General features: G+C 52.2%; 1 protein-coding gene across 4 annotated transcripts; it reads left to right on the top strand.

Moving 5' to 3' along the window:
• Positions 1 to 192: 192 nt before the first annotated feature.
• LOC119158543 (cryptochrome-1-like) lies at positions 193 to 15,298 on the top strand. 4 transcript variants are annotated; one of them, XR_005107900.1, is made up of 14 exons: positions 193 to 288; positions 1,245 to 1,362; positions 3,948 to 4,426; positions 5,376 to 5,492; positions 7,133 to 7,280; positions 7,948 to 8,088; positions 9,139 to 9,309; positions 9,473 to 9,613; positions 10,050 to 10,201; positions 11,145 to 11,242; positions 11,778 to 11,888; positions 13,024 to 13,052; positions 14,054 to 14,601; positions 15,012 to 15,298. XR_005107900.1 is itself a non-coding variant. In XM_037410639.1 (13 exons), exons 3-13 carry the CDS (start codon positions 4,014 to 4,016, stop codon positions 14,123 to 14,125), a joined length of 1,593 nt encoding a protein of 530 aa, XP_037266536.1. In that variant the 5' UTR covers positions 193 to 288; positions 1,245 to 1,362; positions 3,948 to 4,013; the 3' UTR covers positions 14,126 to 15,298. The 4 variants fall into 4 exon arrangements, 3 of the variants coding, with proteins under 3 accessions (XP_037266536.1, XP_037266538.1, XP_037266537.1); XM_037410639.1 differs by having other exon boundaries at positions 14,054 to 15,298; XM_037410640.1 differs by having other exon boundaries at positions 197 to 288; positions 1,178 to 1,362; positions 14,054 to 15,298.
• The last annotated feature ends 376 nt before the right edge of the window (positions 15,299 to 15,674 follow it).

Raw genomic sequence — 15,674 nt, 5'->3', positions numbered from 1 at the left:
GCAGCCGGCGCTGATTGGGTGTCGCTCGGCCACGCCCCCTCAGCGCCACCGTTCGAATTCGCCGCGGAGGGGCGCCGCCATTGGCGGAGCCCCGCGGGCGGGAGCGCAAGCCCCACCCCTTCGCCTGAACAGCTGCCATGTGGGCGTGGCTTGTGCCCCCCCGCCCGCCCGCCCCGCCGGGCGGCCCTTGCGTAACCGCGGCGGCCCGGCCCGGCCCCCCGGCCCGGCTGGAGTTGTGTAACGGGGCCCGCGGGGCCGCGCCGCCGGGAGGAGCCGCGGGGGAACGAGGTAAAGGGGGGCCGGCCCGCGCCGCTCGCCCCTCGCGGAGCTGGTGCAGCGGTCGCCTCCGCCGCTCCTGCCCTCGCCCCTTGGCCGCCCGTCCGAGGGTCCCCACGGGCAGAGCCCCCCCCGGACCGACGCCCAGCTCCCCCGAGGCAGGGTCCTCCCGGGCCGTCGTACCCCTCCCCCCCCCCCCCCCCCCCAGACCCTCCCAGCGGGCCGGGTCCCCCTGGGCCGGTCCCCCCCAGCCCCCCCAGGCAGGATCCCCCCCCGGGCCGAGGCCCCCTGCCCCCCGAGGCACTGCAGGGGAGCACCCGGCCAGGCCCCTCAGGCGGGTGGGTTCTGGGGGGCTCCGTGCCTGCTGCAGGTGGCACTGGGGTGCTCTCAGCAGCCGCTGCAGCCTGGCTTGGTGTGCAGGCTGGGTTTATGTAACCAAATTTATGCGAAAAATAAAAATAGGCATCCTTAAATCCCAATTAAGGAATTGTTCTCTAGCCTGTCGAATCAGAACCCCTTCAAACAATGATGTCACGTCAACAGCCCCAACCGCGGTTCCAGAGGGCACCTGCCAGGCTGCCCCTTCCCGCTGGCCGCCGCCTGTTTAAAGCTTTATAATTGTGTTCCTGCCCCTTCAGAAGTGGCCGGGCTGGCGGCTGAGGAGAACGTTTGTGGTTTGATTTAACTGGATGATCCAGAGCTCCCACAGAGGGAATTAAACCGTTCAAGGTGCTCGTTCCCGGTGCTGGGCTGGCTCTGAGGGCTGTGAGCCGCTGCCGTCCTCCTCCTCGGGGTTTACACCACAGCCTGCAGTCGCTTGGCCGTCTTTGGCACGGGATCCACCTCGGTGCATATATTTTTGGTCTTTAGGAGTGTTTAAACCTGGCCACTCCTTTCTCAGTGCTTGCAGGAAGAGGAGCAGCACAGCTGGTTGAGGTGGTGACGCTCTGACTTCTCTCCTCTGGCAGATCCCCCCCTGCAGAGATGCTCGGCGGCGGGACAGTCGGGACCACCGGTTGTGTACCGTCCTCTTTTTGGGGGGACACGTTGTAAAGACCCCAAAGTGTCAGCCAAGCAACTCTTGAGGTAAGACCTGGTTGTCCAATTTGGGGTTTTCCCTGCTTTCTGTCCTGGTGTGCCTCTCCTGGAGCGCGGGGCTGTATCGGGTGCAAGGTGCCTTTTCTGCCTGCACTGGTTGAGTTTTGGGGAACGGGTGTAATCCAGGTGAGAGTTAGAACCATGGCAGTGGACAAACCCCAACCCCAGGTCAATCGACAGGCGATGCCCACCCTGCCTGCCCCCCAGCCCCCCAGGGCTCTCCCCATTCCCCCTGACAGGGCAGGGGTGCCGGAGGGTGCAGGCCCTTGGTGCTGAGCCACCACCGCCTTTCTGACACCACCCGCAGTGCACCAGTGACCCCCCGCTGTCCCTGGCCATCCAGCGTGGGGTCCCAGCTCCCTGCCCGGCCCTGACACCGCTTCGTCTCTGGGTTCACTCCCTCCCCAGTGCACCCCAGCCCCTTTTAGTGGATCCCCTGCTCCCCACCAACTCCAATTTGCCCAGTCCCCTGCACTGGGATCCCCAGAGCTGCCCCTAACCCAGGCCCTGCAGCCCACCCAGGCCCCTTCTAGCTGTGCCCCCCTGCCCTGTGCCCAGTCCCTGCCGTGGTGTGGTCCCACTCCCCACAGCCATGCCCCACTGGTCCCACAGGCGATGCCACCACTGTGAGGGATGGGACGGGCCCCTCCCCACCTCATTGGAGCCCCCCTGGGACACCCTGGGCTCAGGGCTGTTCCATGGGCTGGTGGGACCCCAAGTTTGGTGCTGCCCTGTAGGCTGTATGGGGCACTGGGCTCAGGGTGACCCCCACGGGTATGTGGAGGTGCAGGGCCACGGGCTTGGGCAGCCCCATGGGCTGTGTCCCGACACGGGGGTGTTCCTATAGGCTGCGTGGGGAGGCTCCACGGGCTGCCTGGGGCCAAGGGGCGCTGGGCTTGGGGTGATCCTGTGGGCTTTATGGGGCTTGGGGTGGCCCTGCAGACCATGTGGGGCCACGGGGCTTGGGGTGGGGGGCATTGGAGCCCCCGACTCGGGGCATCCCCTCGGTGAGGCCAGCTGGTGCAGGCTGGTCCCATGCTCAGGGTGCAGGGGACTCTTTGGCACCCTCTGCACGGTTTGCTCCCAGAAGTGCCAGCTGGGCCCTCCCCTGAGCAGTGGGAGAGTCACCTTGTTTTTCCTGTTCTCCTGGGATGCGCGGGCGGTGCCTGAGCTGGGGCGCAGCCCAGAGCACCCCACAAAGCCCAGAGCCCCGTGTTTGGTGCTCGTCAGCCCACAGGCTCGCAGGGCTGGCTTCCTGGGGGTTGAACAGGTTGTGCCACCACCTGGGAGCGCAGCAGGTTTGTCTGGGTGATGCTGCTGAGTGTCTTTGGGGACAGGGTAAGTCACGTTGTCTTCATGAGGCCGGTAAAGCCCTTGGTTGCGGGTTGAGCTGGGCTGAGGCACCTGCTGCAGCTGCCTGGGAGGGTGAGTGGAGCAGCTTGGCTGGAACGAGCTGGAGCTGCTTCGAGGTTGTTGTGTGGTTCTTTGCTGATCACTCATCTCTGTGTGGGAACGCCTGAAAGCAGAAGTCGGTGTGGACCCACCTGGGAGGTGGGCGCTGAGGTTCCCCCTTTCAGGTGGGAGGGAGCGAGCTGGGGAGGTGCTGCCGGCTTTGGCACAGGCACAGGCTGGTGGCTGGGGCTGGTGGTGCCGGGCTGGTGGTGCCTGCCGAGCCCCTCACCCAGCAGAGCAGCGGCGGTAGCGGGGCAGTTGCTCAGACTCTGCCCTGAGCTGCCCCAGGCTGAGCCCAGACACCCCTCCAGCCTGTCCCCGAAACTCAGCTGAAGCAGTTCCAAGGGGAATAAGCATGTGCTGATCCCTACATCAGCCCTCTTTTGGAAAAAGAGTGGTTTTGTGCCATTATCACCACCCAGCTCTGCTACGGAGAGAGGAGGGCTTTTCTCCTGGCACTTGGAAGCACCATGCGGGTGCTAGGAAAGATGGATAAGAGCTATGGCAGATGGGTGATCTGGGATATTACGCTCCTGTATCAGCATTGGTTGGGCTTTGCTTTCCCTTGCTTCACCTTGAAGCCTTAACAGTCTTGTTGGTGAGGAAACTTCTGGGTGTCTGCTCCTGAAATCCAGGAAGCCTTTTCGCTGCCAGAGCGAGTGTTGCATTGGGGCTCAGATGAGACGAGGGCTCCTGCGGAGCTGCTCTCCCTGCAGCCCGTTGTGTACGAATCTTGTCACTGTTGGCTTCCAGAGTGTTTGCTGATGGCCACATCTGTGGGCTTGTAAAATGTTTTTGCAGTAAACGGAGCTCCGGCAACTCTATCTGTTTTGATTCCTTCCTTCTGGTGAGTGCTGTTGGGGTGTAATGTCATTTAGGGATTTAATTTAAGGAATTGAATGACTCATTTAGAGAAAAAGCCATTTTCTCCGGAGCGAGGTTGTGATACTGCTGCTGAATGATGGAACCTGGCTGAGGAGGCAGAGGAGAGTGGTTTGGTCCTGCTTCTGCTTTTCTCTCTCATGAAAACTTATCAAAAAGCAGAAGATACTTGCGATAAAAAGAGCTGAGGGCTGTTTGGAGCTTCGTTCCTAATTGTTAATTGACTTTTTTCTTTATAGGGATCGTGTAACCCAAAAGCCAAGGGTTCCCTTCCTCTTTTACTGGGTCTGAGGAGGACAGCCAGGATGCTGCATCGCACTATTCACCTTTTCCGGAAAGGACTTCGGCTTCATGACAACCCGGCGCTGCTGGCTGCCCTCGAGTCCTCGGAGGCCATCTACCCCGTCTACATCCTGGACAGAAAGTTCATGACATCCGTGATGCACATAGGGGCCCTGCGGTGGCATTTTCTGCTGCAGTCCCTGGAGGATCTCCAGAAAAACTTGTCTCAGCTGGGCTCCTGCTTGCTGGTTATTCAAGGAGAATACGAGTCTGTTCTTAGAGATCACGTCCAGAAGTGGAATATCACGCAAGTGACTCTGGATGCGGAGATGGAACCGTTTTACAAGGAGATGGAGGCCAACATACGACGTCTCGGAGAAGAGCTGGGCTTTGAGGTCCTTTCCCTGGTGGGCCACAGTCTGTACGACACCAAACGGTACGTGGTTGCCCCAAAGAGGTGTCTCCAGGAAGGTTTGTTTTGAATTTAGGAAGTGTCAGGGAGAAAAGGCCAAATATCTTGGTCTTTTTGAATGCTAACACATGCCTCTTGAGCAAGTTGGACTGTCTGAGATGAACGTGGCACTGTTTGCTGGAGAATTTTTGTGTCTTGGTCTGCTGGAACGAAGAGATTTTGCACAGGTATTAGGATGCTGGGCAGTGATTTGTGCTTAGAGTTGGTTAATTTTTTCCTTTTGGGAGTATAATTCACTTATGAACTTATATTAGTTACTTTTAAACGGAGTGGAAGAAATTTGTTAACACATTTAATAGGACTTTTATATAAATCTTTTGTATCAGATTTTTTTTTATATCTTTCTAATCATCTTTTACTGCTGTCTGGATACACTTGGATCCAAGGTGTTATTCACAGGTGAATGACTGAGGATACTGAAATTAGTAATAACAGGAAGGTAATTGCTAATGGCTAAAACAGCCTTAGCACTCCAGTTCTGGATAGACCCTAATTTATGTACGAGTGGATGTATATGACTTGCCATCTGTCTGCACAGGTGGTTGCTCACACAGAGCCGTTATTTACTGCCCTGAACCTGGTTTTTGTGACCTGGCTGCCGGTGGCAGCCCCAGAAGTGCCCTGCACCTCACCCCCTGCCGTCCCAGCCTTGCCGGGCCGTACGGAGCTGCCCGGCTGGAGCTGCGGCTGGCATCCCGCTCCCATCCTGTTGTCTCGGGTCCTGAGTGCCTGCTGTCAGGATGGATGTACCTTCACCCAGGGAACCTTTACTTGTCAAATCTGTAATTTCCACGTTCAGTTGCACGAACTGGGGCTGTTCCAGTCTGTGCTTTTACTGCCCTATTCACTGGCAGCTCCAGCTCCCTTCTTGGTTTATATTATTTATGGTGAAAAGCGATCTTGTTTTATTTAGGATTTTGGACCTAAACGGCGGTTCTCCCCCATTAACATACAAGAGATTCCTTCACATTCTGTCTCTGCTCGGTGACCCCGAGGTGCCTGTCCGAAACATTACAGCTGAAGACTTCCAGTAAGTACCAGCCAGCCAGCTGGGAACTGCAGGTCCTTTTTCTCCGGCTGGAAGAGCCAGGGCCAGAGGAGAATGGGGTGGTTTAGATGTTGCATTGCGTTACTTCTGTGCACGGAGAGTTACTGATTTTTATGTCCAGGGGATGTGACTCTGCTGTTGGGAGGGGAGAGCAGATGAGACGTGGCACAGCTGAAAGACTTCAGCTTTTGCAAGGCACATTGAGAACAGCTTTTGAGACCTGTAAAAGTTTAACGAGGAATGCTTAAGGAATTACACGTCCCCTCCTCAAAGGCATGCTCTAGGTTCCTCTCAAGTCAAGATTTAGGGCAGGAATTGGATGAACCACTATAGCTTGTTTTATGCAGGAAGCTCGGTGGAAAAATCATACTGTTCCCTTCTGGCTTTAAATCTTCTCCCCTCTGCTGTATGGGAAGGAGGGACTGAGCTCATGTCTCCCAGGACTGGAGAAGAAGCTCAGAGTCAAAGATGTCTTATGTTTAGCTCTGCATGAGGGGAGGTCAGTGATCCAAAGGGAGGTAAGACCGGGGAAGGAGAGAGCTGGCCACTGGGGACGGGACTGCGTGTGCTTGGAACTTGTCAGGTGCCTCCTGCGTGGCCTCAGGCCGGTGTTGGTAACTCAGGCTTCCGTCTAGGGGCATCCTGTTAATTCCTGAATGTTGTCCTCAGGTAGTTCGATGACAAGACCCATGTAACTGTTGGGATATATCAGTTCTTGCATTTTTTTTTTCCCTTGTACTTTTTTTTTCCCCCCTTCTTTTTTCCCCGATTAGTTTACTTGTGCTTTTTTAAATTAATGATGATGAGAGATAAGTGGTTCACATGCTTCCCAGCAGGCCTGTGTTATGTCAGTGCTCTGAGAGCCCCACTGACCCCTTCCTCTGTAGGTGTCTGCAACAGAGCTGAGCTCGGTTTTCCCCAGGTAAGCAGAAAGCTCTCTATCGATATCCAAGTTCGTTTGTGGGGTTTGAGCAGTCTGCACACCGCTGCCGTGTCCTTGAACCTCCTCCCCTGTGTTTTACAGGGGGGAAAACCCATACTCTGATGCTCCTCCAGCCTCACGGGCAGAGCCTCGGCAGCTGAGGCTGCAGGGGAGATGGGGGGGTGATGCTCAGAGGTGCAGACACCCCCCCCCCCACACCCCTCCCCCCCCCAGTTAGGAGGTTGCAGCTGGGGAGGTGGCACAGGGAGCCGCTCTGCCTCCTTCCCTGTGGAACCTCTCTCGGAGCCACCGCTCCCCGGGAGCAGCGTTTGGAGGGTCTGGAATTGTGTTTAGAGTCTGAGGGGGCTCTTGGCTCCCTGGCAGGGATGGATGAGACAGCTGGGGGAGGCTGGAGAGAAGGTGCCTCTGAGCCTCCTTTGGCGGGTGGGAGGTGAGGGGGTGTCTGAGCTGTGGGGGCTGCAGCCGACTGCTCTGGGCGCTGGCATCTGGTGGGTCTGTTCCTCTTCCCCCAGCTCAGGCTAGAATTACCCGGAGCGAAGAGGATGAGCTCTCTTCCCCACGGAGAGAGTGCAGCCTGGGCTTTCTGGCTGCGATTTTGTTCCCCCGTGCTCCAGCTGTGCTGTGACAGGAGATCTGGGCTCCCGTTCCCTCTCTGAATGAGGCTTCTCTTTCACGTTAGGAGGTGTAGGGCCCCCGAGCTGTGCCTGGCTGAGTGTTACAGGGTGCCTCTCCCTGTGGATTTGAAGATCCCCCCGGAGAGCCTTTCCCCCTGGAAAGGAGGGGAGACCAAAGGGCTGCAGCGCCTGGAGCAACACTTGACTGACCAGGTCAGCCTCGATTTTACGTGGGTGGGGACAGCGGCCCTGGGTGGGCTGAGGTTGGTGCCCACCTTGCCCCTGTTGTGTGTGGTTGTGTCTGGACCTCTGGCAACTGCTCGGCTGTTCCTGCTTGAGCTGAGTTTTTGCCTGCTGGGGCTCAGCTCTGGGCAGCCAAGCCTGCTTTGGGTGCTGGCTGCGATGCTTTACCCACCCCCAGTTTCATAAAGTGCAAAGGACCTTCAGCATGGTTCTGCGACAGGGAGAGCTGCTCCCCATGTATCAAAATCACCTGGGGAGAGCAGAGCTCCGCAGCACCCAGGGGCCACCAGGCTCCACAACAACGCGAGAGTTGCTCAAAGACTAAATGAGTGGCTGCAACAATGACACACCACTTTATATTTTAACTCAAATAAACAACGTGGCCTTCGTGTTGGCCTTGGAGGAGGCTGATGTATGTGCAGATCTTGGAGGAGGGTGGCAGCCTGGTCTCATTGTCCTTGCTGGTGGCTTTTGTGGGAGGATGGGTGGTGGGAACATCTTCCAGGCGTGATGCTGAACAGGCTTCTGTGATGCAGAAGCCAATTGCCAAACGGTGTTTTTTTTTTCCCCCCTGTGTCATTATCTGGACGTGTCTCACCTTGTGCTGCCTCAACCTGGCTTTCTGTTTTCATTTTAGGGCTGGGTGGCAAGTTTTACTAAACCAAGAACAATCCCAAATTCGCTGCTTCCAAGCACCACGGGCCTGAGCCCGTATTTCAGTATGGGCTGTCTGTCAGTTCGCACCTTTTTTTATAGGTTGTCAAACATTTATGCTCAGGTAAGAAAATAATGGGTTGTAGTTAAGCAAATCCAGCACTCTCACAAATCTCAGTTTGGCATCTGAGGCTAGGATTTAACACTCGGGTCGTCTCGGTAGGCACCTGCTGTACCCAAAAAATACTACTTTGCTAATGTCTTTTCACAGCATCTGATGAAATCTGTGAAGTGGCTTTATGTGTTGTGTGAAACACCCGTGGATGCCTACAGCTTTTCCCAATTAAGTTTTAGAAATATGATAAATAGGGGGTAATGAGTGTGGCGAGGTGCTGGCACAGGCTGCCCAGAGCAGCTGTGGGTGCCCCATCCCTGGGAGGTCAAGGCCAGGCTGGACGGGGCTGGGAGCAGCCTGGGCTGGTGGCAGGTGTCCCCATCTCTGGTGGGGCGGTTGGGACTGGATGGTCTTCAAGGTCCCTTCCAACCCAAACCCTTCTGTGATTCAAGGAGACCTGGAAGCAGCAGGGAAGCCCAGGCAAACCCTCCCAAAATTCAAGGAGTTCAAGACACCTGCCTGGTGTTGAAGTGACGTTTTTGATCAGTTGAGCCTGTTCAAGCAGCTTAGTTTTTAAAATCATCTGTTTTCAGCTTAGACAAGTTTTAACTATAGCATAAGCCAAAACCAGCTTCTGAAAACTTCTTTGATTCTTAAGGAAAAGTGTAGTGGACACCAACACAAGAAAACTAAGGTCTTCCTGAACCTCTTTCTGAAGAGTATCTCTTGAGACATGGCTGAGCCACCTGGATTCAGATAGTCAAGCAGTTAATATGTTAATAAACACAGTTTTGGTTTAAGAAATCCCAGTGTGACACCATTTTGGAAGGTAGGTAGAGAATGTTTGTGGTAACACTGAGCTCTAACAGAATTCAGCTTTGGTGTTGAGCATATAGCATTGCTTCAGATCTTTAATTTCTTTGGCTTGCCTGGTAACGTGCCATGAAGCCGGCAGTGTAGTTAGATTAATCTTTATTTTACAGGCCTGACAGCCACAAAATGAGTGAGAGTGCAACGGTATATGTGAACAGAAGCTTTCACCTCATGTGCCTTTTGCAGGCCAAGCATCACTCTCTGCCCCCAGTGTCACTGCAAGGGCAGCTTTTGTGGAGGGAATTCTTCTATACGGTGGCATCAGCAACACCAAACTTCACCAAAATGGCTGGGAACCCCATCTGCCTTCAGATCAGTTGGGATGAGGACGCAGAGAGGCTCCACAAATGGAAAACGGTAATAAAGATGCATTGCCACAACTACTGCGCTTCAGTTTAGGGTTTTTCTGTCGCCCTGGGGCTGGTCCCAGCTGGCTGGTTGAGGTGGGGCTTCCAGCAGCGTGTGGGACAGGTGGAATGCCACTTTGTGCAGGAGGGCTGGTGTTCCTCTTCTGCTGCAGGCACAGACAGGGTTCCCGTGGATCGATGCGATTATGACCCAGCTGCACCAGGAAGGTTGGATCCATCACCTTGCTCGGCACGCTGTCGCCTGCTTCCTGACACGGGGGGACCTTTGGATCAGCTGGGAAGAGGGCATGAAGGTTTGCTTTGGTTCTTTGGTTTCTCTCTTCTGGCTGACCTTGAGAAACCCCTGCCAGATGTGAGCGTGGCAGCGGGAGGTGGTGCTGCGCTTCCTTACCGAGCCTTGCTAGGAGTCTCATGGTTTATGAAATCTTGTGGTCTGTCATTTGAGCCCTTGACAGGTTGTTCCCATCCCTGAGACCTGATGATTTTTGGGTGTTGAAGATAACTTTGGGCTTCAGGTTGCTCTGTCTTCCTTCTGGCAAACTGGAGAGCCTTCCCTTTGAGAAGGGCAGCCCAAACCAGCAGGGTGCTGTGCTTTTAGCAGTGAGCTTCACCTTCATCTCCCACCCATCAACCCCTCCAAAAAAACCCCAATTTTTTTTTTTTAATTATTTTTTGCAACTTAGCCATTCCAGGGATGCTTCTCTTTCTTTTCCCATCCCTGAACTGCAGGTGTTTGAAGAGCTGCTTCTAGATGCTGACTACAGCATCAACGCAGGGAACTGGATGTGGCTGTCGGCCAGCGCATTCTTCCACCAGTACACCCGGATCTTCTGCCCCGTCCACTTCGGGAGGCGCACGGACCCCGAGGGGCAATACGTCCGGTAGGGCGATGTCGAGCTTCCCCAGCTCCTCGTGCAGCACAAGCTGATGAACTCGTGTCCGTTTGAAACTGATACACTTGTGAAACAGGGGTCCTAGCAATGATTTTATTGAACACATCGGGAAACTGAGGCAGAGACATGCCCATGGTGGCAAGGAGGTGACTGAGCAGGGCACTGTGTTGATTTCTAGCACCTGTCGGCTCCGGGACTGTGTGTGCTCGCCAGGCTGACTCCTTTTTCTAAAGGACTTGAGTAAAACTTCCCCCTGCTCCAGTCTGTGGGGAACCAAGTGCTGTGCTGCTTGGTTTTATAGGTGGTCTGGTTAATTTTAGATACTTAAGTTTTATTTTCTACTCTCAATCCTTTTTGCTTCAGAGTCTCAGTTTCCTTATCTCTCAATAAGGTGCTGATGAGCTTTCTCATAAGTAGAGGGTGATTTTACAGCCGACTGGAGCAGGAGCAGACTGTTGATGTCCCCACATCTCCTCTTCCTCACATCCTATCTAGCTTTGGGTATCATCAAAGAGGAAGCCCATGCTGACATATCTGACAGAGTGGGACAGAAAATTACTTTCCCATTCTGTAAGACTTTAAGATATTTTTTTAAAATTAATTTGGTTTAGAGATTTGTTGAAATTTAGGATGAAATGTCAGTGAAAATGTTAAAAACCAAAATATTTTGGATGAAGTCAAAATGAAGTAGTGTTTAAATCAACCCATTTATTCTATGCTGTAAAGTTAACTTTTGGAAGATATCCCTCTGTGGAGGTTTCCGAACATAAACCCAGTTCTTTTGTGCAGAATTAATCAGAACTTCCCCATGGATTGTAGTATCCATATGATCACCAAGAATTAATATGGCATAGGTTGGTTTACACTTCTCTTAAATGTTTGAGTATTTGTCTGCAGGATTATAAAACCCCATATTATTCCTCTTTTGCAGCAAATACTTGCCTGTACTAAAGAACTTTCCCTCTAAGTACATCTATGAGCCCTGGATGGCATCTGAAGAGGAGCAGAAGCAAGCGGGATGTATCATAGGTAATTCATTCGGATACCTGGCTTAGGGTTTTGCTGCTATTAACTGTCCAAAATAATTACATGTGTGAGATGGAAATGTCACACTTCCAACACAAGTCATGCATTTATTTTCTGAAAATGGATTGATTCAGCCAGCAGTCTACCTTCTGCCAAATCTCCTTTAAGGTTTTTTATTGGAGTCTTAATTTCAGAGTACGTATTTTTGCCTCCAGTTCATGTCCTAAAATTATTGAATCGCTTTAAGTTGTTGCAGTTGCTTTTTTCTGGCTCAGATGCTTGGCTGTCTTTAAAGAGTCTCTGAACATCTTGTGTTTTGCTGCTGCTCTAATGCATCTTTGAAGTCTCTTATAAGCTTATGTCTAAATGGGAGCTCGTACTCTTTGATGGAGAGAAGCAGGCAGCTCTGGAGAGTGGGTCATGTGGTCTATCTGAGATGCCATTTATTTTAAGAAAAGCTGCAAGCATTTGCTGGGGTGCAAATCCAGTGAAATGTCCTTGATTAGTTCTGTAAAGGTCGCTGTCCCCATGTCCCCAGGTCGAGATTACCCCTTCCCGATGGTGAACCACAAAGAAGCCAGTGATCACAACCTACAGCTGATGAAACAGGTCCGCGAGGAGCAGTACGGAACAGCCCAGCTGACGAGAGGTACGAGATGCTGCAGTGCAGGGGCTGTCACCAGGAACAGGCTCTGGGGGTTGGTTTTGTGTTGATTTCCAGGATGCCTTTCCCCTTGGGTACCAGCCCCCTGCGCTGCTCTTCTAGTTACTGTTAAAATGAAGTCCCAAGAGGGAAAAGTAGAAGTTGAGCAGTGTTCTTCCCCTTCTGGCTGCCCTGGCAGCATGGCAGCTTGCTTCTGCCTGCTGGAGGAACGCCTTCCCCAAAGCAGACCTCCTCTGCCTCCCGTCTGCACCGACAGCCTCCGCGGCCTCAGGTTTTTCAGGTGTATCGCCAAGGTGCACAAATCCCTGCAGCTCTGCCCATGCCTCTTGCAAACCAGAGCGTTGTTGCTTGTCCTTTTTGCCATGGTCTACCCTGCCTCGTAGCAGGAATTATTTGAGGTTCCCACCGACCATGAGCAAAAAGCCCTTGAGAGCTGAGTTGCTCTAAGAAATGTACCTTTTGACCTTGTTTCCTAAATAGGTTAAGCATATGCATAACAAACCGGTAGTTACCAGTTAGGGCTGGAACACTCGAACTCTGGGGGACTCTGGATTAATTGGGTATTTCCAGTCACACGGATGTTTCACTTACAGCACCTGTGCTACTAAGATTGAAATCCTAGGGCCTGTGATGAGCTCTCAGCCTCCAGGGACTCCTCTGCAGGAATGTAACGGAAGCGATGGTTTTGTATTTAAGAGCATGCCACAGTAGCCTCTATCATCTATTACACAATCCCAACGTGCAGCAGCTGAGGGGAGACTTTAAGTATTCCTGCCTCATTTGCTGTGGTCAGAAGGAATTAATTGTTCCCAATCCTGCATGTACTGATGTATCCAGGAGGTTGCACATTGGTACCTTCCAGGTGTAAGCGATGTATGCTGACAGTTCTTCCGCAAACCCTGTGGTGTAGAGGAGTAAATGTTGTGATGGCTGTTGGAGATAGGGAAAGGCAAAATCTGAGAATCAGAGTCCCCTGCTCCCGGTGTTACTTTTGTTGCCTGTAAAGAGAAGCATTTTCTGGCGTGCTTTGTAACTTCACTGGCTGTTGTCATTGCTGGGCTATTGCACTGAAGTCAGAGAAAGACTTGCAACCTTTAATTCTTCTTCCCTTCTTCTGTAGATGATACAGATGACCCAATGGAAATGAAGGTAAAACGTGACCACTCTGAAGAAAAAGTTTCAAAAAGAAAAGTGGCCAGGATGACAGAATAAACCAAGTTCCCCTCAGGGATTATCTGTTGGGAACCAAAAAGCGGCAGAAGGGGAGAGCCAGAGGCCAGCTGAACTGGACAAACTGTACTCAGGACTTTGCCCTGCGGATGGTGACTCCTGCTTGTAAACTGGCCTCCAAAAAAAGTGGTGTATCTTCAGGTGTTAGCGCAGTTATCTTGAATGAAATTGTCTGTGAGTGGCTTACAAGCAGCTTGCTGCAGCTGTAGGGTAAATTCAAGAGGTGACTGGTTTTAACAGGACATGATGCTATAGTATTGTTCAAATCCACTTGACGTTCGTGTGTCTGTATAAATAATTGTAGTGATAAGTACTAGTCTTTCCAGCTTATTCCAGCAGATAAATGTTGGTTGAAGAATATATGCACATTAATGTGATCGTGCATTAGTGTTAAAAGCTTGATCTGCCTGTGTTGTAGAGACAGAGGCTTAGGGATTTTCAGATACAGTTTTTAAATTCACAGTGTGTGCTTGCAGTGCCCTGTTTGGGGAGATAAAGCAGAATGCAGCCCCTTGTGGGGTTGCGTGTCGTTCTTATGACCCAAATGGGACTTGTTCTGCATGCTAAGGGCAACATTGCAAAACATCTCACTGAATTAGGGCTGATGTATGACTTTGCCATAACTCACCTTCTTGGCTAATTCCTCTAGAACTGTGGGGTGAATATTATTTCTATCATGTAGCACATGTAAAAAGTTATCCTTTCGTTGAAATGTCTTGTGAAGTTTCACAAGGCTGGATTAGTCAATTATCTTTGTTGTGGTTGGGGTTTTGGTGGGGGGGGGAGTGGAGTGGGTTTTTAATCATTGTAGGTACTATTTTTAGTCTTAAAAGAAGTAAAAATTATTTCTGACGTGAAAAATGTAAGGTCACTAGAGCAATGCATTATCACAGTTGGTATCCATCTATCCTTTTTGGAAGCCTGGCTGCAAGGCAGCTCCGGGACTGTCAGACGGATGCGAGAGGCTGGCAGCGGGCTCATGGAGGTGCTGATGTTACTTGTCATCTCAGCTCTTCAGCAGAACTAGTAATCTGCAGGATGGCAAGGATGAGAGGCAGCTGTGGAACCCTTTGTGAGAGGGAGAAGGTCAGTGCAGTGCTGGTTACTCTGGGGAAGACGGCTGCTGCTCTGGAGCCTCCCGGCATCCATCCCCTTTTTAGTTGGGTTCCTTCCTGTGCTGAAAGGGAGTTGGGGCCTCCGTGCCTGCGGTGCTGTCAGCCGGTGCAGGCGGCCGGAGGAATGCAGAACTGGTTCTTGCCTCGTGTTTTAAGGCACAGTCATTGCCTTCAAGCCCAAAATGGGCTGGACTCTGGTTCCCTCAAACAGTTCTACCTTGGAGTGCTCTGTGTCACCGGAGTTCCGTTGTGAGTCCTGGGAGCCGCCTGGTAGAGCAGCAGACAGGACCGTCAGCAGCTGCCGAGTATCTTTTGCTGTTCAGCATCGCCGCTAATGTTGTGGCACAGGAGATGTGTGGTCTTTTGTTACCAGCTGGGGTTTAACCATGACAAATCCAAATCATCCTCTCAAAGAGAAGACCGGAGTAGCATTTAATGAATAAACAACTTGTCAGTTCTGCACACAAGTATCTGCTTTCATTAGACACGCAGTGAGCTCAAAGTCAAACCCAAATGGTGCTGGATGAACAGGCAGGAAAAGGAGACACAGTTGAGCTGGGCTTCCCCAAACTGCATCAAATTGATGTTTGTGTGAAGTCTGTGGGTCTGTGTTGCAATTTGGGGGAAGCTGAGTTATACCTCACTCAACATGTTTGAATTTAGCGCGAGGAAAAAACTATGAGTATGAAAAAAACTCCGAGAAATATTTAGTTTAGTTTCTTATACATGAAAAAGGCAAAGATGTACCTTTCTGTTAACAGAGGCTGGAGTACTTTGCCAGTTCACCGGGAGCTTGAAAGGCTTGACAAGAATTGCCTAAATCTGAACAAACCTGAGGTCCCCAGAAGCCCAGCTGGCCTCCTCTCGCAATAAAAACTGAATGGTAAATTCTTCTTGGGAACGGAGATCCCGCTGTGGGCAGGATCGTACCACAGAGAAAACAAGCTGCTCGGATCAGCAGCTCCCATCTAACTGAGCAAAGCATCTGCAGGGCACAAGGCTAAGGGATCGACTGGTGAACTTTAAATCACTTTTCAGAGACTAGCTTCCTTTGCTAGTTCGTGTCAGAAGACTAGAAGACTTTAGTTCAGGGCAACTAAAGAATATCAGAGCTAGCAGCAAGATGTAAGCACTGAGGAACAAGCAGAGTTGCTCCCAGAGCCGTAACTGGGAACAAGAGATCCACACACATCAGAGAGATTCCAGTGAGGGAAGAATGTGGGCGGCTGGGTGGGGATGACAGATGGAGCATGTGGGAAGGGAAGGGGAGGGAAGCTGGGGAAGGGGAGGGAAGCTGGGGAAGGGGAGGGAAGCCATGGGATCCGTCTCCTGTGCACAGTGCCACCCTCGGCACGATGCCTACGTGACACGGAGTCGGTGCTGCGTTGCAAGATTTGCTGCCACCGCTGTGTTTGGAGCAGCAATG

The sequence above is a fragment of the Falco rusticolus genome, chromosome 17, assembly GCF_015220075.1.
Source record: "Falco rusticolus isolate bFalRus1 chromosome 17, bFalRus1.pri, whole genome shotgun sequence".
Classification (NCBI taxonomy): Eukaryota; Metazoa; Chordata; class Aves; order Falconiformes; family Falconidae; genus Falco; species Falco rusticolus.
Note: the sequence above shows the minus strand (reverse complement) of the source record. Positions and strands in the feature narration are given on the sequence as shown.

Coding starts and splice junctions, on each gene's coding strand:
- LOC119158543 (XM_037410639.1), top strand. CDS start 4,014: ATGCTGCATCGCACTATTCACCTTTTCCGGAAAGGACTTCGGCTTCAT. Junction 7,281..7,947: donor AGCAACACTTGACTGACCAG/GTCAGCCTCGAT, acceptor TTTTCATTTTAG/GGCTGGGTGGCAAGTTTTAC. Junction 9,310..9,472: donor GGCTCCACAAATGGAAAACG/GTAATAAAGATG, acceptor CTTCTGCTGCAG/GCACAGACAGGGTTCCCGTG.